The sequence below is a fragment of the Ctenocephalides felis genome, unplaced genomic scaffold, assembly GCF_003426905.1.
Source record: "Ctenocephalides felis isolate EL2017-DRISC unplaced genomic scaffold, ASM342690v1 CF-g0.4_SCAFFOLD_00845, whole genome shotgun sequence".
Classification (NCBI taxonomy): domain Eukaryota; kingdom Metazoa; phylum Arthropoda; class Insecta; order Siphonaptera; family Pulicidae; genus Ctenocephalides; species Ctenocephalides felis.
Window position 1 is genome coordinate 52381151 of NW_020536999.1, and position 23572 is coordinate 52404722.

General features: G+C 28.5%; 1 protein-coding gene across 1 annotated transcript in view; it reads right to left on the reverse strand.

The window, feature by feature from the left end:
• LOC113385395 (zwei Ig domain protein zig-8-like) overlaps positions 1-23572 on the reverse strand; it is an 861302-nt gene that overhangs the window by 32687 nt on the left and 805043 nt on the right. The window contains exon 6 of the mRNA XM_026623244.1: positions 275-443. Coding sequence (XP_026479029.1) covers positions 275-443 — 169 coding nt within the window. The remainder of the gene's footprint in view (positions 1-274; positions 444-23572) is intronic.

Below are 23572 nucleotides of genomic sequence, written 5' to 3' on the forward strand. Positions count from 1 at the left end.
AGAGTGCTCAAGGACATATCAAAAAGTGAATATCAAGGGTGCTTCGAAAATTGGAAAAAACGCTGGCATAAGTGTATTATATCTGGGGGGGGACTACTTTGAAGGGGACCACATTAATGTAGACGAATAAATAAATATTTTTTTGAAAAAACGAAAATTCCGGGTACTTTTTGAACAGACCTCGTATATATATATATATATATATATATATATATATATATATGTATATATAGTATATATAATGTGTAAGTCGTATTCAAGAATAATCGCTCACCATTGAGAACGTGCACCATTACGGTCTGCGGGTTCGCATTGGACGGGTTGCATGTGTACTTGCCGGAGTCTGGGCCGCGGGCGCGCTGTATCAGCAAGTACGACGTCGTTATGTCGCCTTTTTCTGTTATCACCGACACGCCGCCGCGGGGCGAATCGTAGTTTATGTCCTGTGGAAAAAAAAAGAATTAGATTCAGCGTTATACATCCTTTGGAGTTGGGATGAAATAATAAAATTAAATGTATAATGAAACGGTATTAAAATTAAAATATTTATTTCACTTTGTCATTTGTATAGTCGATTATTATTTACAACTACATTATTGAATCAGTGGTGCATGGCATTGTGCCTTATGGCAAATTTCTGGAAATTTACGTACCAAAAATATTTTTTTTTGAAAATGATTCAATTTTTTTTAATTTAGAAAAAATATATATTTGTGATGTTTAAAATATTTGAAAAAAAAAATTTTGCATAGTTTTATTGCCAATCAAAATAATATACATTTTTTAAGACAATATGATGTTGGTATTAATGCATTTAAGAAATTATCTCCTATGAGATATCTCTCTTTTTTATTTTTGACATTTTATTTAAGATCGTATGACCATTTTTTTTCAATCTTCGTGTGGGATTTTCCTCGCTTAACTCTTTTAAATATATGTTTGGGCGACCTAGTAGTTTTTCGTGATATTTTTTGCTGCTTTCTTTTATCACCGCATTAATAGTTTTTATTTTTAGGTCTTTAAAAAATGACTTCAAAAATTGGGTTTTTTTTCAAATTTTAAAACTTCTGTCGCACTCTAACGGATAAACAATGATATAGAACCAATAAAAATGTAAACAAAATTTGTACTTTTGTTAAAATCTTTATATATCTGATAATTTGATGTTCGTCACCCCTTCAATTAAAATCGAATGTCTTTTAATTTACTGGAATCGGTGGATCCGTGTTCACAAAATCATCGACAAAAAATTGTATCCAAACATACATACATACACACACATACATTAATTTTTTTAAGGTATGCCAAAATGTTCTGATATTTTTGGAACGTGAATATATGAAAAAGTTTTCAATTTTCTTTTTGTGATTACTATAACTTACCTTTCAGGAATTTAAAAAGTATCATTGAGTTTCAACTTTAGTTGAGCAATTATTTTGTTTATTATGATCATATGCAAAAAAGAATTATGATTGTTCTTTCTGATTATATTTGTTTTGAGTAGTTCTTAAAAACAGTGAATATGTTATATAGCTTCTGTGCGTATATTATAGTTATCATAGTTCGACATAAAAATTATGTGATTCAGTGAGAAAAATTCTATGAAAAGACTTTTCTTGCCTAAATGATTCAAAATAACCAAAATAATATAATATGAAAATTTATTATATATTTTAAAAACTCTGATTAAAATAATCTTTTTCTATCATTCTAGTTTCGAAAAATTTCGATTAATCGTATGCAGGCCTGGGAGTAATATATATGTGTAGATGTATAATATTCTATAAATTTGATTGAAAATGGCATTTATAAAATTACATATTAATCACCAATGCGAGAAATTAATTCATATTTCAATCATGCTGAATGAACGTGATTGAAATATAAATTGAGTCATAGATGTATAATGTGGTAATTTATTATCAATATAAGGAACAAATGTTCAAAGTTAAATGAGTAATGAAATATCAGGTTATGCAGTCGCTGAAAATTAATTTGTTCAATTGTCTAGTAATATATACACACTATATCATTCAAACACGAAGCACTGCACATACTAACATAATATAGCCAAATATCAATATGTGTAAATCGAAACTACATATATTTTTATAGAATGTATACATGAGCTTATTTGTACTATAAATTTACCTACAAATTTTTAGGAAATTCTCTCTATATAGCATAATGAAAGTCTAAAAATTAACCAACATATTTTCTTAAGTAAAATTTAGTACAAAAATATGAACTATCAGGTTAATGCATATCGATCTTATTTAAAAATAATAATAACAAAAATAATTATAATTTTTCGTTTCCTATAAGAATAAGTATAAAATTCAAATCACTTTATTTAGTTTTATTTTAATAGGACGGCGATAGTTAAGTCAATAAATTCATTGAAGCAAAACTTGGATTATTTACAAAGTACTATATACATAATTAATTTTTCACATCAAACTATACGAACGCTCTTTAACTTCAATGGCTAAATTCACTTCAAATAAGTGAATATATAGAAACAAAAGTAGAATTTCTCACTTCAGTATCGCAATAATGCATTTATAGCTCTACGAACAACGTTAATAATTAAATAAAACACCTTATTCTTCACAAAGTTTGATTCACAAATATGTTTTCATAATAAATTCATCAATTGTAGAACAAAAACTGTAGCAATGTATAATCAGTATATAGCAAGTAGGAATTAAAGTTAAGATTATCGTAATTAGATCAACTTTATCCTATGTAAGCCACAATGTTGAAACCACATTATCCGTTTGATATCTATTATCCGATCTTGGTATTTCACAATGTTTGTCTTCAAACCACTCATGTGGTCAGCTCATACTCACTCTGATTATCTGCGATATATTAATTCCATTCCACACAGAGAAATCGGTTTCCAATTGCAAATATGTACTAATTATTTGAAATAGTATTAAATTTATTAATGTAATCATAATAAAAACTATGATAGTGTTCACGTTGTTAGTCAATTGTTTGGTTTTGATAGTTTGTTAACGCCTAAGGCTCAGTAAAACTATAAAATTCCAGTTTGCTGGCCTAATAGATTTATATAGATATATTTTGATACTTTCATACAGGACAAAAATAATAAAACCTAATGCACAATTTAGAAGTAACAAATAACCTCTTATTGTAATGCATTAAAAGGACCCCTAATAATTAGGAAATTAGACTCCTTGAACTACTAAGCTGAACTATATCATAGAAAATATTTGATTGGTTAAGCATGTAATGTGCAGTCGTTTGCACCCAAAAATGGACCAAAAGAAAAATGATACAAAAACGTTAATTAAAAGCAATTCGTCGTTAATTAAAATTAATTAAAGATTAAATTCTTGAATATTGTGAAATAAACCTATATTTTTTATCGAATCGGACAGAAAACTGTGCACACTGTTCGATGTGAGCGCCACAGTTAATTGGTAAATAATTACTTTATTGAAAATGTACCTCAATTTGCAATAGTTAATGATAAATTGCTCACATGATTTTTGGAGATAACTTTCGTTTTGTGTTAATTATTTTTGAAACTAGTAGTGTATGGCTTCATGTCTTGAGGCAGATTGCTAGAATTTTCCTTACCGAAAATTAATTTTTTTAAAAAAGATTATTTTAAATTTTAGAATTAATAGATTTTTAATAAATTTTACATTTTCGAAAAAAATGACCTATTGTGGAAAAAAAAACTTAAAAAAAATGTTTTTTTTGGAAATTTTGATCTTTTTTTCGAAGCAATCGGCACTGCTTTAGTTGCATATAAATAAATCGCACTGCATATCGAAGCGCGTAAACGCCGCGTCGCCGTCCATAGGACAAACGATGTTACGGAACCCATAGAAATGTAAACAAAATTGATACATATTATTAAAATCTCCAAAATGTATCTGACAATTTGATGTGTATATGTCCAATGAACATTTTTCACCGCCAAATTGCACTATTTTTTTCTTTTTTTACTAGATCTCTAAAACCGCTGGACATGCCTTTCCAAAAATCAGTTTTTCATCTTGTCAATACAAGTAAATTGTTGTTGAATTATTAAAATCTGACGCTCCACTCTCTCAAACATTGAGTTACCGTTTTTGGTACTTTTGCCCCGTATCTTAGGAACGGTTAGACCTGTCTTTGGCATAAACTAATCAACACTTCTCCTTATCAATACGAATTATATGCTTTTTGAATTATTCACATCTGTTGATCAGTGTTCCCGAAATCGTCGACGAAAATTTGTATCCGCACACACACACACATCCATTTTATCTAAGGTATGCCAAAATGTTCAGAAACCTTTGAAATGTATAGATACATAAAAATCTTCAGTTTCTATTTTTTGCGATTACTATAACTTGCTCTACGGGAAGTTAAAAAATGGTAATAATAATGGGGCAAGCGTAATCCTTCCGATAACATGGAACATAGACAAATTATATGTCATATTTTTATTTTTGTATAAGGTTTGCTTATTTTGAAAAAGGTTTTTTTGCCTTTTAAAAACTTGTTCTTTTGTACATTGTACATGTACACATAATATTTTATTGAATTTATTCCGTTTTTGTTTAAGACGTATATAATGTATGTTTAGGTTGAAAAAGAACTCAAAGGTAGTACCAACATTTGGGAAAATATACCTATATTCTTATGCGAAATCTTATCATTGCAACTTACTCTGTGATTGACGAATATACTCTTCATCAGCTCGTTTCGGACGATAACAAACTGTGCACACTGTTCGATGTGGGCATCACAGTTAACTGGTTAATTGAATGATCATTTTATCAAAATTATAGCCCAATATTCAACAACCCAAAGATAATTAATTACTCATAATTTTTTAGATAATTTCTGTTTTCTGATAATTATTTTTGAATTAGGAGCTTTGAATAAAACTTTGCATCATTTCATTCCAATGCGACAGAATATCAACCAATGTAACCTACGTAAAGTAATATAATTCAACATTCAAAACTAAACAATCATAATACCCGCCTGTACCTTTTTTATATGAAAATAACTGAAGATATATCACCGAAGTTTTTACCTGTCGTTTACCTGCTACTTTGTGTCAACAAGACATGATATACGTCCCTTTATAATTTCAAATTTGCAGAAAAATCCGGCACATTGCGACATTATCAGTAATGCCATATGCTCATATCAGAGATATGACCAGGAAAAGAAGAGCAACCGTAAAACACAAGGACTATAAACAACATACCGCATTCGGGAGAAGGAACGCGGCCGTAACTTCAACATTAACATTCCGTATAATTCTTTTCGGTTATTTTGGGTATTTTATTAGGGAGCCTGGAGAGTTTTATTTGATTTCGTATGATATTCCGGTCGGAATATTTATGAGGTCGTTACATATTTATGTTGCTTTATAAACATACGCGCGCGCAATAAAAATATGCGAATGCATGGAAGAATGATATTTAGTCGATTCTTTGTCTCCTGCACGAGCACGAAGTAGCAGAATAGAACAAACTTTGGGCATGCAAGAGAATAAATGGAAGAAATAAAGTAAAATATTATTATTGTTCCTTTACTGACCTTATAATAATTGAAGAATCGCTAAGCTTAAATAAAAGCTTAGTGATAATTTTCCCTCCAAAAATTTTCTTTTCTTGTCTGATGAAAGGTTTCAATTTTTAAATAAGCTATATTCATGATAAAGGTTCAATTATTCAACTGTCAACAATATTAAAATTTTCCCAGAAATGTTATTTAAACACAGTGAATGAAGTAATATTATAATTTAATGATTGGTTAGATTAACGCTGTATGAGCCAATTTTTTTGTTTTAATTCCAATATAATTAAGATTATGAAAAGTCAGTAATTCTGTAATCTATAAATGCATTTTTTTATTATTCTCATATCTGAATGGCTAATCCTTCCATATTTGATAATTTTTTTATTCGATTTTATCTAATATGGCTGACTTTTTACTGATGCTGCAATGCCTGATTAAGGGCTATTTTCACATAGAAACATATTGTCATCTATATTACCAGTGGGTATCGAACCCGGAACCTCTGAATCAAGTCCTGTTTACCTAAGCAAGCTTTATAATCAAAAAGTAAACAAAAGATTTTTTTTTATTATATTATATGAAATATGTGATCGTCACACAGCCTATATTATTCGTACTTCTATGCATCAAATTGTTATTATAGATTAAAAAGCTTAGAAAAGGTTTGATATTCATATTATAGACAATATTATTGAAGAAAAATTTATGAACCATCTCACAAAAAACGCTTTAATTATTTGGTAAAATATCGATAAAATAGAATGTATCCTGAAAATTACTTGAGCCCGTAGAGCGTTAATATATAGTCAAACTTGTTTTAACATGATTATGTACACAAAAATATACAAGATTTACTTCACTTAGGTAAGTATAGTATAAAATATAAAAGTGGTTATTAATAATCAATTTCATATTCACTTTGCATAATTATTTTCAATTTTGCATATTATACTTATTTTTTAGTTTCAATTAAGTTTGGTTTCTCGACATGAAAACAAAAAAAAACAGTCAAAAACCATTTCAGAAAATAAAAGTAACCAATAGAGTACTAAATAAAGGTAAAAATATAAGAAAATCGTTGGTAACTTTTTTAAAAATAAAATATATATTATTGACTATTAATTAAATAACAAGTACCAGCTGCTCTAAAAAAAAGTGTGCAAGGCTTTCACTGCAGCATTTCCAACTAATATTTAGTTAAAAAGTATTTTGTATTGAAGATTATATACACAGTGCATATTGCACAGAAACAGAAAAAAAATTGAACTTTTTCTTCAAAATTATATTAAACCATTGTTCCAATTTTTGTGCTGTAACACATCACTGATAAAAGTTAAACATCAGGGTCAGTGTAAAATACTAAAACTACATTAGTGGGTTATGGTAATTATAAGGGCATGTCATTGATTTAAATATTATATATGGCGATACATATATATATATATATATATATATATATAATTGTAGAAATATGCGGTCTTTTACCTTTGTAATGGTAAAAAAGATACAAAAATGTTATTACACAAAGTGGCGTCATCATAAAGCTTCATACAGCGAGAACATTTGCATATTCCGTAATTAAACAAAGCTCTGTCGAAATTAATTAGTATATCAAATGGAATTTCACAATTTGGCATGCGCTTTATCTACACGAGGAAGAAAATAAATATATATATGTAATTTTAATTAACATCGAATTGTGCAATTTGTCGCAGCGGTGGCCACTTTTATTTCCCTATAAGCTTTTTAAATATATTCGTTTTTAAAACACTGCCGAAATCCAGATTTAATGATATATGCATTTATAGGATGGAATATAGTTTTAGAATTTTGACGAAGATACTTCATAAATGATAAAATTCTTTTGTTTTGGAATTGTATTTATTTGATTTGTTATTCGATTTTAAATCACTGAATCCGTTTACAAAAATATATTTATATTGCAGTGTATATAATAGTTTAATGATATGATAGAGTAATTATAATTATATTGAATTTTAAAATATCGATCATATATAAAACCTGATTTTTTTAAATATACATTTTTATTGTGATAGAATACCTAATAAATACCTCATAATATTGCGATTCATTTTACTCTAACTATTCCACTCAAATCATTTCTACTAGAATAAAGGTTCATATCTACTATCAATTTTCAGGTTAAAGGTTGAGTAGGTCCTTCTTACCTCACCCACGTATAAGGTTTTATAAAAGTTATATAAAAAAAAACTGTTGAAATTGCTTAACATTTATCAAATATTATAAAACAATTGAATAACGTAGACTTAAAAATTCATACTATGGACCTGCCTTCGTGTAGACTACCATTTATTATTAAAACTTTAATAAATTTTATTGATATATTATTTGTGGAAAGAAACGTTCAAGCAATTTTTCAATAAACAAATTACATAGAAAACTTTTGGTTTCAACGATTTTAGTGATTTTACTTCACATACATGAAACTTGCTAACTTACATACATGAAAAATTTGCTAAATAATCGAAACATAATATATAAAACATGAATTTTAATTAAAACCTTTAGATATTAAATATAGTTCTATGTTTTTAAATTAAAATATTTCTATAAAATGTAATGATACAATCAGAACAAATAAATAGAATTTTACATTATTCAATAGAAAAACCACATGCACAGTTCGAATAATTTAAAAGTTTTTTGTTCAACAGGGCAACGAATAAATAATTAAAAACGAATATCAATTATTACAATATGTATGTTTTATCTACAGCAAATATTTAGAATAATATTTTCCAACGAGTGATCTGTTTGCATTATCTGAAATCGGGCAAATAGCTTTGGCTCGAAATTTAACAAATATTTTTGATCGTATAATATTAATGTATATTTTACAATTGATTAATTATTAATACAATATTCGAAAATTCGTTATTGCTCACAGTTGGTACATAACAATTTGTGTAAACAGTTAATAATACGAACGACGATAATTAAATTTTGTGTTTGCTTTAATGTTATTAATGTAGCAAGACAACAGCAAATGTTTACTGTCTAACTACGAAATGGGTGATAAAACGAGAATATCCTGGAGGACAACTATTATTAGGTGTTGGAATTATTAATACTAATAATAATATTATATAATATATAATTAGATAAATACATAAAACAAACATATCTCCAATAGATATAAAGCATTTTCTCATAATATTGTCTATGACATATCGAGACTCTCACTGACAGTATTATAATGTTATCATCAAATATAGTGATAACATATGCGTAGATTTTTGTATAATATATTATGAACTAGTTGAACATGGCATCGTGCCTTAAGGCAAATTGCTGGAACTTCCCATACCGAGAAAAAAATATGTAAAGAAGATTCGAAATTTGTTCAAAACTTTGAAAAAAATTGATTTTTCAGAATTTTGAAATTTTTAAAAATAATTGATCTTGAAAAGTTTGATTTTTTTTAAATTTTGATATTGTTTGAAAGTTTGAACTTTTTTTAAGCAATTGCGATGCGTTGCTGCTTTCAAGACAAATTATCGAGGTACTTTTTCCCCGTATTTTCAAAGGCTGAACCTGCATTTGCCAAAAACGAATTGCAAGTCTTCCCATCGATAGAAATCGAATGTTTTTTGAATCATTGAAATCGGTTGATTTCTGCGCTCGAAATCATAGATGAAAAATTGCATATTATTATTAATTGCATATTTCCATACATACATACACATACACACACATACATCAATTTTTTCTAAGATATGCCAATATGTTAAAAAATCTTTAAATCGTAAAGAAATGCAAAAATTTTCAAATTCGATTTATGAACGATTTCAATAACTCACTCTACGGGAAGTTAATGGTGCATTTTATTGGAGAACAAATATCTAAAACAAGTAATCAAAAAAAAAAACAAGTAACAAGTACAAAAATGGGTAAATAATAGCATTATTAATAATTTTGCTAAAAATTAGTACAATAGTAATTATTAATAATTTCACTGTCTTAGAACAAAAAATTTTCGAGGGATATATAGTCAATTTTAATCTATTAATGTGCTTTTGAGTGCTTATTTATTATTCATAATGCTTTCTCATAACTGTTTCATGGCCATCTGATATTTTGATATAATTCTTTTGCATTTAATTCCGCAACAAGACATCCCTCATAAAGATTTCAATTGAGTAATAACGTTGTTTATCAGCTATTTTTAAATGTACTAAGTAATTATTTTTTACTTCTACTTCGAGTTTTGTTTCAGGGTTGACGTAATTTTAAAAAGGGTTTCATAAAATGTGTACTTTATATTAAAAAAAAATACGTAGGAACAAGTCAGTGCACTTTTGCTAAATGTTCACATTTTGTTAAGTACTGCCTACATTCGATATGATAAATCTATCTTAATTATTTTTTAAAATTTGGTGCAATAATCATGTGTAAACAAAAGATTAATACAGAGTGAAGTTAATATACGAGATGATTTAAACACTTTAATAATTCTTAAGAATATTTTACTTATACATTGACTACGAAAGTTTTCCGCATGAATGTCACTGCCGTACGGTACTACAACGTGTACATTAGTAGTTGAAATAAAAATTATAATTATCAATAGTTTAGCTTATAGTGATGAACCTTGAAAGAAGTTCAAGGACGACTGTTAACAAATGCTATTTTACACATTTACTCTTATTTGTTACTTGTTTCTTATGGCTACATGTACACACAACACTTCATGCGGATGTCGTCCATGGACGACGCTCGTGAACAAAAAGTAGTCGAGTGGATGTCGTCATGGGCGACATTCTTAAAAATATTAAGTATGTAAAATAGAATAGAACTAATGCAACAAAATTATAAAAATTCCTTAAGTATATGTAATACAATTTAAAAGCAGAAATTGCATTTAACTATTGCAGTAATCATAATGTAAAATATAGTAATGGGTAAAAACAGTTATAATATAAATAATTTCAATACTACATTATAATGAACTTAAACAAAAGTATACAACAAAATCAAATGAATGAGATCAAATAAAATGAATGAATGAATTTTTGAGATATTTCAAATTATAATTAGAATCATTTCAAATTATCATTAGAGAATATTTAACAGTTTTAATTAAATTTTGCAACAAAATTCTTTGTATCTGTCCATTTTGCCAATGAATTTTGCAAAGTGTTATATCTGAAAATATCGACTTTTATATAAGTCGTTTAGTTGTACAGCACAAGTTTAACTAATAATAACACTTTGCTGGGACAATTTTGAAACATTCAGAAACTATAAACTCGCCTAGCGGATTTTGCACATAGGCTATTATAGTTTAATAGATTTCATAAAACTGTCCGACAGCTTTAGAGAGAGGTTGTAAAAGCAACGCAGCGGTAGAAAATGATTCGAACTCGTGTAATGGAAAAATAAACAGTTATAATTAATTCAGAATTTGAATTGTTATTCTTCATTGAAAAAACCGTATAATATTTTCTCAGTAGCAATCAGAACCTAATTTTTCCAGAAGCTATTATAAAGAACTTCTCATTAACAACGTCGCTTTTTAGATTTATTTACAAATTTTTATTTAATTGTTTTTTATTATTAGAATTTCTCTACTAGTGACGATATATTTCTGATTTTGGAAACATATCTTGGATACAAATTATTAAGTGAAAACGAATAATACTACTGCTCAATACTAAGCTGATCGAAGTGGATGTCAAACCTGAAACCCTCCTTCCACTATATATTTTTTTGTAATTTCGTTTATTAGATACAATAAACTATGTGTTAACATGTGCAAAGTCGTAAATGCAAAAAAGTACTACACGATAATTTAGAATGATAAATAGCAAATTAGCAAGGGTTTAGTCAAAGAAAAATTACAAATGCCATAAAAAATATTTTTTTTTCTTTAAATCAAAGAACAGAGTATTTGAAACTAAAGCACATGTTATGCCGAGGATTGAAAAAGAAGGAATATGTTCTTCTAGTAATATATATTATCATTAAAGTTCAAAGTAGTTATGTATTGATAATTTTCAAGGTTCTGCTTAAAAATATTGATAATTTATATACTAATTGGTTTACTTAATTAGACTAATTAATTATTTATTAACAAAAACAATATTATTACAAGAAAAATAATTTTATCCATTTTCTAGGATTTCTAGGTCACACTTTGTATAAAATAATTAAATTTTATTATAATTGTAATAAATTTTATTATAATTGTAATAAATTTCATTATAATTGTAATAAATTTTATTATAATTGTAATAAATTTTATAATAATTATAATAAATTTTATTATAACCGTGTCGGTGAATTTGCTGGAACTCAATTATTAGGTTTGAAAAATAAACCTTAATCAATCCTATTAATTTACCAAATCACAGACAGGATTTCAATGTTAGACTATTTAATTATATATTTTAATGCTACATTTTTTAGTTTAAAACATAAAATATTAGCAAAATGGATAGCATAAATATAATATTTTCTTGGTCATACATTTAAATACTTTATAATATAAAGTGTATAAATATATTATATTGATATACCGAAAAACCTACTTTTGGCTCTTCAAAAGCAAATTGATCTACATATAAAGGAAACTTGTTCGAACAAACATACTTCATTATTCTCGCTTTGGACTATCCCAAAATCAATACAGTTTAGCTTTTATGACAATTGTTACTACCGTAACCTGGAACAACCGTTCCCAATTCCCCCAAATCACATGTTTTTCATTTGTATTTTCAAGAAATTATTTAGGAGACTATTATATATACTAAATATATTATATAAAAATGTTGCATGAGATGAGGGCAAAGCTTTAAAGTTCATTAGAACAGAATATTATTAGAATAAATGTAACTTTAACTGTAACGATAATTTACTAATATTAATAATAAAAAAATATTGAAAGATTCATGGTATTATTTTCTAATAGCAAAAATATTCAACGCACAAAACTTCAACTACAACAACCTTTAATTGAGAACTAATTCTTGGAATTTTGAAAAAAAAATTCAATTTTTTGTTGACCTAAAGCTTTTAGCGGTGAACAAATGTAGCATGTACATCAGTCACAAGTCCTATTTTCCACTTAAATGTTTACTAGTGCAAAGTCGGTTAATTTTGACTTGAAATTTTTAATACAATTCAGGCTATGTACCTATAACTATTTCAATATTATTGTCCACGACATGCACAATCTTGACTTTCTATCCCTGCTGCAACCAGCATGGTTGGCATAGAAAATCGTCCGAATTGCAATAAATATCGCTGGGCGTGTGCATTATGCCTTTATAAAGTCAAGCCAGCGCTTTCAAAGAGAATATAATAGACCCGCGTAGCGTTAAAGTTGATTTGTTATCCTCTAAGCCAGCAGGAATTTTCCCAAAGAATGTTGCATTCGGCCCATTCCTGCTAAATTTGTGCTGGTATTCGTACAAAGTGCATAGGATGCTAAGAATTAATCCTTGGGCTCGAAATAAATATTGTATTTAAGGTTTCTCTTAAGCTATATCAATGATTTCGTCAAAAAATTGATTATATACATAATATATATATAAGTTTATTTTTACTTTATGGAAATATTTATTTATTACATAAAGGGCTTTGAATTATACGAATAATTCATGTCATAGCTATTTCTGATAAGACACATGATACTGTTGGAACAGGTTCTATTTTACGATCGACAAATGAAACATTATCAGAAAGTTGTTTCTTGAAACCTTGTTTGTATACAGGATCAAATGGCAAAATAATTTTAACTTTAAATCCTAATACTCCTTAACTAACTTCATAAAATTTCTAACTATTTGGTGGCAGTATAAATTTTTGTGTTGGTTTGAATTAAGATCTGCCGAGTGTATTTATGTTCATAAATGGACTGATAAAAACTATAGGTCTATCTTTATATCTTATAGTATCAATCAAAAAAAAAACAATTGTTTAATTCACCGAATCCTAGCAAAACTAAATTGAAGACTATCAATTTATTTTCAAACTAAAAGATTAATAAAATTGCTTTAGTAAAAAATTTAATTTGAAAATGCAATAACAATTATTAACTTCCCGTAGGGTAAGTTATTGTAATGGGCCGAAAATCGGAATTGAAAATTTTTACATTTCTCGACGTTTTGAAGGTTTCTGAACATTTTGGCATACCTCAGAATAAATCGATGTGTGTGTGTGTGTATGTATGTATGGATACAATTTTTCGTCCACGTTTTCGGGCGCACGGATCAACCGATTTGAATGGTTCAACAAACATTGCATTCCTATCGATAAGGAGATGTGCTGATTTGGTTTTGGAAAAGGCAGGTCCAGCAATTACGGAGATAAAGAGCAAAGAGTGCAGAAAATAGAAATAGAGTTTTTGAGAGAACGGAGCATCCGATTTGAATGATCTAAAAAACATTCATTTAGTAATGATTGGGAGAAGTGGTTATTAGTTTTTCGCATAGGCAGGCCCAGCCATTTCGAATATATAAAGCTAAATGTACAAAAAATGGCAGTTTTTAAGAGAACTAAGCGTCCGATTTAATTGATTCACAGAACTTTCTGCTTGTCTCAACAAAATAATTGATTTTGGACAAAAAAATTTTGTTTCAACTTTTTTTTGTAATTTTTTGTATATCTAAAATATTTCAGATTTAATTTTAATTCTGACTATAGTTCTAATATACTTTACAAATAATTTCAACTTTGCAATTCAGTTTATATAATTCTTATAAATATTAGACAATGTTACAATATTTATAATAATCTATTTGAAAACATTCAGCATTCCTCGAACATTTCGTTACGGGACGGGAAATTCCAGCAATTTGCCTTAAGGCACGATGCCACCCACCCCACTAGTTAATAATTATTTTAGTATAAATAAAGTTGATTGATAATCAAATTTACCTAAAAAACTTTCACCTTTCGATTCCGATGGTTTTGAACTCTTTGTTCTTATAATATTATATAAGACTAAACTAGAGGTGCATGGCGTGCCTTAAAGCAAATTGCTAGAACTTTTCGTACCGATATTTAATATTTTTAACAGAGAATATTTTACTTTTTTTATTGGACATGCCCAAAAATTTAATCACTTCTTCCTTCAGTAAATAAATGTAAAATGTTTTTTAACTTCCCGTAGGGCAAGTTATAGTAATCGCAAAAAAATCGAAAATGAAAATTTTTATATATCTTTACGTTTCAGAGGTTTCTGAACATTTTGGCATACCTTAGAAAAAATGGATGTATGTGTTTGTGTGTGTGTGTATGTGTGTGTATGTATGTATGTATGTATGTGCGTGTGTGTATGTATGTGCGGATACAAATTTTCGTCGACGATTTCGGGAACACGGATCAACCGATTTGAATAATTCAAAAAGCATTCGATTCGTATTGATAAGGAGACGTGCTGATTAGTTTTTGGCGAAGGCAGGTCCAGCCGTTTCAAAGATACGGGGCAAAAAGTGCCGAAAACGGTAACTCAGTCTTTAAGAGAACGGAGCGTCCGATTTTAATAATTCAAAAAACATTTTACTTGTATTGACAAGATGAAGAATTGATCAAATTTTCATGAAAGCAGGTCTAGCGGTTTCGGAGATCTAATGATAAAAGTAAAAAAAAATGCCATTTGGCGGTCAAAAATGATCATTAGACATATGCACATCAAATTATCAGATATTTTATAAAGATTTTAACAATAAGTATAATTTTTTTTTACATTTTTATGGGTTCCGTACCAATGCTTATCCGTTAGACGGCGGCGCGGCAGTTGCGCGCTTTGACATTTTGTCTCTATGCAGATAAAGCAGTACGATTGCTTTGAAAAACAGTTCAGAATTTCCAACGTATGTATGTCAAAATGAAAAAAACATTTTTTTTTCAAAAAAATTTTGTTTTCAAACAAAATTTTTTTTTCAAAAAAAGTAATTTTTTGTCAAATTTATAGTTTCTCTCTAATTTTTTCGAAGTAAAATTTTTTCAAAAATGTTAATCGTTTTAAAAAAAATAATTTTTGGTACGGGAAGTTCCAGCAATTTGCCTTAAGGCACGATGCCTTAATTGCCTTAAGACAGAATTCCACTTACAGCTAGTTGAATCATTTAAATCAGATGCTCCGTTGACTCAAAAACTAAATCGACATTTCTTGCACTTTTGCCCTGCCTTTGTCAAAAAACTAACCAGCAAACTAAATATTTGTATAGAAGAAAGAATATTTATAAATTAAATCTACATAACATTCACAATTCTTACACGATAACCCCTAATATCATATATTTCTTTTCGCGTATGTGTATCACCTAAACCATACCTAAACATTACATTTTACGTGGTTATACGCCTTATAACTACTTGTACGTTCCTTTACCAGCACACTGTATACGCTCAATCCTTACACTTATATCTAAACCGCCTAACATTTATTATCTTACGTGTACAATTTCGCTTACATACTATTTTCACCCTTACCGGGAATCGAACCCCGGTCCGCCGCGTGACAGGCTACGAGCTTAACCACTCAACCACCGTAACGCTACAGTCAACCGTCTGTTTTCGTGTGTTGTCGCGTCACCTTAGTATTAGTTACTCAATTAATTAGAAAATGCTCAATTAATGAACTAAAGAAACAACAGTGTGTTTCATAATATATTTTCAGTGGGGAGACCCGATAGAGTAGTGGTTAATCAATTGAAGTTGATTATCACAAAATCTCTTTGTTTTGGTTTTATGTTTTTACAAGTAAATCTAGTTTTCATATGATGTCATAATAATTTGAAAGTCCAACAACATATCATACAATTTTCTTGTACAACTTTTTTATTCACTTCAAAAAATATTTAACATTTGACAAGATGTACTATTTTATATAAAATCTTACCACAAAACTATCAGCATCACAAGTTTTCTTTCTAAACATTTATCATAAAGCAATTATCAAGGGAAGCGCAAAGAAATTGTATTGAATTCGTATAAACAGTATTTCACGAACTCGGTTCCGTGGCTCCGTAGCTTCGTAATGTAACTGTCTGTATCCATATTGAATTAAAATTCATGAATGCACAAACGTAACTCCGACCATTGCTATATCGAATAAAACGAAATAAAGCAAGTATTTATGTTGTTTTCAGGTGAGCTCGAAACCCGAGGCACAGCAGAGCACCAGGCCTGAGGCCCATTGCCGGCTACCGTTCAGTTTTGCTCCAATACAATGTAGTTTGCGGTTGAGTTTCAGTTATACGAACGCTCGAGCATATTGTAAAACTTTGCTACTGTTTCGAATGAGTTATTCCGGATACGAGGGATGAGAGATACGAGTATTTGTTTAATTTTCATCGAATATCGATATAGGACTTTCATATGAGAAGTCAAATCAGAAGCACGATTGAAACTCAGAACGAGAATACGAGCACCCTGTTGTCAAGCAGTAATGACAATGGTTTTCAGCGGTATAGATAACAATATATTTTCAAACAAAATGGCATATTCGGCACCTTTCTGACATCGGTCGAATACCAAATGTCCGAATAGTTAACGTAAAAGGAATCGCCGCCGCTCAGCGATAGTGTTAGTGCTTTATCTTTTTTGCTATAAAGAGTGATGGATCAGCATTTAGAAGTCTATACATAATATGATATGAGGAAATGGATTCAAAATGAACTCAAAATGAATTCGTATTGTATATATAATAGTTTAAACTTAATCGACTTTTTAGTATATGAACGAATACTTTTTCTCAATATTCAAAAAATTCGTTGTTGTTATATGTTTATGTTATTTAATATGATTCATTTTACGGTTTCACGCATGTTGTATCTATATACAATAAAGTCATTCATTATATCAAACCTAAGCATTTCTCTAAATAATATGATGACATAATATTTTTTCAATAGTATCACCTAAAGATATATCGGTTTGAGCAATTATGGAAATTGAAGATAAATTTGTTCCAAGAAATTTGAAATCGAGTAAATTATGAAAAAGTAGCGAAAATACGAGTAATTTGAACCTGTATTGAGGTCTTCAAAAATTGTGCTGTATACAGGTATTTCAGTATACCGGTATAAAGAAATTGTATTCCCTAGTATTAAGTCAAAATCAGCTCAACAGCTCATATATAGGACTCCCAAGTTCTGATTTCTGTTCAGAAATAATAATATAAAAACAAGAATAAGATTGGACTAAAAATTCGGCAGTAATTTTATAGGTAACACTTGGTGGGCAACAATATGTAGAAAAGAAACAATTTGACTGCTTTTTTATTTAAGTATAATATTCATTCTGATCATACATCATTAATTCCAAAGGGCAGAAATTTGTAATAGGAGAATTATATCAAAACTCTCCGTTCTGCACTAAGTGAAAAAACCCTACTTTTATTATTTTCAGGTAGTATCCTCACCAGATCCATACAAGATATTTTTCTTTTATCGTCAATTTGAAATGACTTACATAGTAATTTAATGTAACATTATTTCACTATGAAAATTACTACCATAAACAACAAAAGCATTCGATGTAAACCATATTTTCATAAAGAATTTGAGCATGTAAACAAATAAGTTTTAAATTATAACATTGATGAATGCATCTTCAGAGCAAGCACATCATAAAACAAATAATTAATGAAAACTTATAAATTATATTTGGGCATCGAAAACTAAAATAGACCTTAAAACCCCACTCTACACTATTTACGTAAATCATTGAAAAACTTCCACAAAAAGACAAAGGTTAAAAATAAATAATGACAGCGGGAAGTGTGAGAAAGTGTAAATTGAGGGTTGCATACACGTATTTTTTTTAATTTTCTTTTCAATAAAACTCGCATTGTGAAGCAAATTAAGAAGATTGATCCAATACGTTAAAAAATAAGTGTTAGGATATGGACAACTCATAATGAAATTGTTTTTATGCAAAATCTAGTTAAAAAAAAATTAATTGAAATTTTGTCAAAAACGTTTACTAACACAAATCGAGATAAAAAATGATGCAATTGCAATATAATAAATCTTACGAAATAGATGATTGTGGTAAGAGGGTAAATATTTAGTTTTGTATGTTCATTTATATAAGCATAATAAAGAAAAATACATAAAAATAACTGACTGATAATATGAAAAAGGCTTTAAGTGTCCTATCCCTATCACTTGGTTACAGAATATGCGAAAACCTGTTCGGGAATACACCTAACAGTCTCCCAAATTTTCACAGATATTGGATGTATGGTTTATAAATGCATAACACATACACCGATACACACACAAACAGACAGACATACATCAATTTAAAAGAATTACACTTTGCACAAAAAAGTATTTTTATTTTTCTTTTAACTTCGATATCAATTTTCCAATTTTTTACCCCACTACATATATAACTCGTGCTCGGGTACTTAGGGCTACACGATTCGATGTTGTTTAACCACCATTAGTAGTTAAATATGAAGTTCATGAAACAAATTTTTGATTATACTATAAAGTTCGCAAAGCATTTTAGTAGGAAATCGGAACATCCATTATTTTACAGCGATGCCTCCAGCAATTTTGATGATTTTGTCTAGATGGTAACAGTAATTGACAAAATTTCACAAAGTATATATATATATATATATATATATATATATATATAACATATACTTTGTGTAATTTTGTCATGAATTGAAATATATTATATTGATAATATTCATATGAATATTCAGAATGAAGAATTGACTTTATTTCACTACAATGAGTTGCTGTATTAATTATATTATATTTGCATCAACTCTCACTAACAGCCACAAAGTTTCACAAGAAAATGATTTATTTATAGGAAGTTTTTAAATCGTTTTCGTAATTAAAAATAATATAAAAACTAAAAATTAATATGAATTAGAACGTTAGATGTACTACACTTTGATTAATTGTTGATAATTTTCGAACAGGTCCGTTAGGTAAATATTAAATAATAACATTATATAAAACATAAAATAGCTTAGAAAATGTGATATGTCCTAAAATTGTAAAAGGTAATTATATTTTATAGTAGATGCAAAAGTGCAGATAATTTGTTATACAATTCCTTTTCCACATTTGCAATATTTAATAATAATTAATTAAACTGCAAGGTTCAAAAAAAATTACGAAATAATTTAGAATAATAAGAGATAATACGCAACCTAACATAATTATAATAAACAAGAGTTAAATTTAATCTTGTGTAGCCAAGTATACTTTTATAAAACGAATAAGATTGATATTGATTTTTTTTAATATTTTTAGTTCACCAAGATAAAAAAAAATCTGAATTAACTCTAGAAGAAAATTTTAGAAGAAATATGCAATATTAAACAATATAAGCCTGTGTTTTTGATTAATAATTATATATATTTTTATATTTCATAAATAATATTAAAATGAAAATCATTTTAAATCAAATCATTTTAAAGTAAGATTAATGAAAGATATAATTCATCAGTAAAACAAAGGTTTTAATATAACTCAAATACAATTTGAACCTGATGTTAATTTGAATATATTTAAATTTTGTTAAATGACAAATAAGATAGGCCATAAATAAATCAAATTCAAGTTTAGATACAAAAAAATTGAAAAAGATTTCATTCATCACTTAAACAAAAGTTTTAATATATTTCGAATACAATTTGAGTAAGATTATAGTATAACTGTAAATAACTTATAATTGTGAAGTGACAAAATTATAAAAAAAACTAGTTGCTGGAACTTCCCGTACCGTAACAAAATGTTTGAGGAATATTAAACGTTTTGAAATAGATTATTATAAATTCTGTAACATTGGCCAATATTTATAAGAATTTTCGATATACAAAACAAATTAAAATTTTTTTTTCAGCAACAATTTTGTTAAAACAAGCAGCAAGATTTTTGAATCGTTTAAATTAGATGCTTAGTTCTCTCAAAAAAATACAATTTTTTGCACAATTATCTGAGTATCTCCAAAACGGCTGGACCTGCCTTTGCCAAAAACTAAACACAACTTCTCCCAATCATTACAAATTGGATCATTCAAATCGGGTACTCCGTTCTCTCATAACCCCGATTTCTACTCTTTGGTCCGTATCTCCTTAACGTTTGGACTTGCCTTTGCCATAAAACTAATCAGCACATCCTCCGTGCGTCCGAAAAAATACTCACATACACAAAACATACTCACACACATTTATTTTTTCCGAGGTATGCCAAAAAGTTCAGAAATCTTCGGAATAAATTAAATTCAGATTTCGATAAAAAAGAGAAAGATTTCATTCATTATAGTAACAACATTTTTTATATACCTCAAAAACAATGTGATCAGGGTTTTATTTGAGTATGTTTTTAATTTCGTGATGTGACAAATGTATATTCGTGAATAAGAATTAATAATTGATATTTTAAGAAAACAAGACCGAAATTAAAAAATATCACAACGAAATATAAATTATATTTCCGTTAACAAAAATAAATCCAGAACAAAGAAATTGTTCAAATCGTCAAATCTGTACCAGACAGAAGAAACCCTTTTGACATTTAGGCGTTGAAGTATGACATTGTCTGCGTCTATGTAAAATGTATATTATCTAAAAAATCGCACAAAACTTATTTCTTTTCAAGCATTTCTTATTAAAACCGCCAAGAGAGGCTCTTGAAAAGAGCGCTCGTATAGAAACCTAAAAGCAACTTTGATTGTTCCCAAAGACTTCATTCTGTCGACATTTTTTCGAAGTCGGGTCACATCGACGTGTCTTTACTTTACGACAGAACTTTTTCTCCATATACATTCTTTGGTCTGAGCCCCTCTTCCTCGGCGAAGAGTTTGAAAACAGATGTATCCTTTTAATGAGAAAACTCTACAGGCTCAGGATCGAAGGAATACGACGTCCTCCGCTCATCGTGTCCTCAAAAGAAATTGTTCGGAACTTATATAACAACATTTATCTCAGGACGGGTAGTGTTTTAAGAATGGAAGTTTTTATTGTCGGACGGAAGTTCGCTTTATAGTCGAGATGTATTGAATGAAGTAATAATGGCACTCTCATGTGACAGACGGAGTCTTAATCAATTTCCGGATGAGACGGAATGGATTTTTAGACGTCACTCCGGAGACTGACACCGCGGTTTACAACTTAAAGAGAATGAGATAATTCCGATATCAGTGAATATTTTCATATATTGATTCATTTAAATATATTTTTTTATATTATCTGTCATTTTATTTTTTTGTAGTTTTGTCCACTGAGGAAGGTCCAGGAATTAGGACACGAAAAGATCGATTTTTTTTAAAAAAAAGAGTGCGCGTAAGGTTCACACGCAATTGAAGTAAAACTTATTTGCTACTGTACAAGATGGCATTTGAGTAAAAATAAATACATCATATAAAAATTTTGAATAATGTTTATCAGTAATATGGTAATACTCGTGATGCACACATTTATAAGTGTCGACCATTATACACATTTATATAATGATAAATTATAAATTAATATTTATAATAGCATTAAAAATATGAATAATATTTGAAAAACAATAATGTATTTAAAGTCATACTTCAAGTATGACATGATCGGTTTGTCATTGTAATTAGCATTTAGAAATGAACCTTCATTAGAGAAATGAAGTAATTGCTGATTAATAAATACTATAATATTCGTTCACACAGTAGATTATATTAAACAACCCCTGTAGAAGTAATGTTTTCACAATTTTAACCACCATGTAATTGTGTTTAAAGAACTCTATGTAATTAAAATTTACATACATTCATTGACTGCTATAATATAATCTCATTCTTTGAACAGTTCTAATATCTGTCTTGCCTAAAAAATATTTTCCTTTTTAATAACTTCAAAGATTTATAGAAACTACAAATAATAAAGACATAATTTTTAATCAATAAACTTACGTTTAGTACACGGCACAAATGTTTAATTTGTTTTATTATTTTTAAGAAACAGGGTAAAATATTCTTCTGATTCAGGCATTTTTTTTTAACCAAGATTTGTACTACGATGTAACTTTTAAATGTTTATTTATCTCTGCTGTATGTTATATCTAAGTTTATTTATCAACGTTGATGCCGGTACGCATACAACGACAGATCTCCATTCACGTACACGACGACTAATCACAATCGACCCGTATAGAAATGATCTCATCGAGAGCGAATGACGAACAGTTTGGGCGTAACGCATTTCCGTTGCATTTGTACGGATTTACACCCTAGTCGCGCCTAAAGAAGTTTTACTTCAAAATAATTTAGTTTTTTTTATTATTACTATATGAAGGGATGCTAAGAAGTATTTTTCTTAATCGACATATTTATCACCATGTGAAAATATCAGTAGGGGAGACTGGGTACGATAGTGACAGTGATCAGTATAGTGATAGTGACTATACTGATTTTGACATAGGGTCTAAAGGGCGAAAGATGAGTTATGATTGTTCAAACAAGTTACCATTGTTACCATTGCTCTCAGTTAGTGCCTTATTATATATTGATGTATTATTATATAATTTTTATATTATTTCTCATGTCAATTTTTGTATTTTTATCTACTGAGTAAAAGCTAAATTGGTACTCCAAAAGATAGATCATTAACATTTTTCATTTTTTTTATATATTATCTTGATGGATCCCGGTTAAAGAAGTATTTTGTTTAATCAACCGATTAATTTATCATCATCTGAAAAAATTAGTAGGGGAGACATAAGTAGACGTGCTTATTAGTTTTTGGCGAAAGCAAGTCTAGCCGTTCTGAAGATACGGGGCAAAAAATGCCAAAAACGGCAAATCAGTTTTTAGGAGAACGGAGAGATTTTATTAATTCAAAACACATTTTACTTGTATTGATAAGATGAAGATCTGATTAAATTTTTGGGATCGCAGATCCAGCGGTTATGGACTCTCAATAAAAATGAGTTCAAAACAATTGGCGGTCAAAAATGTTTATTGGGCATATGTAAACCAAATTATCGGATATTTTATAGAGATTTTACTA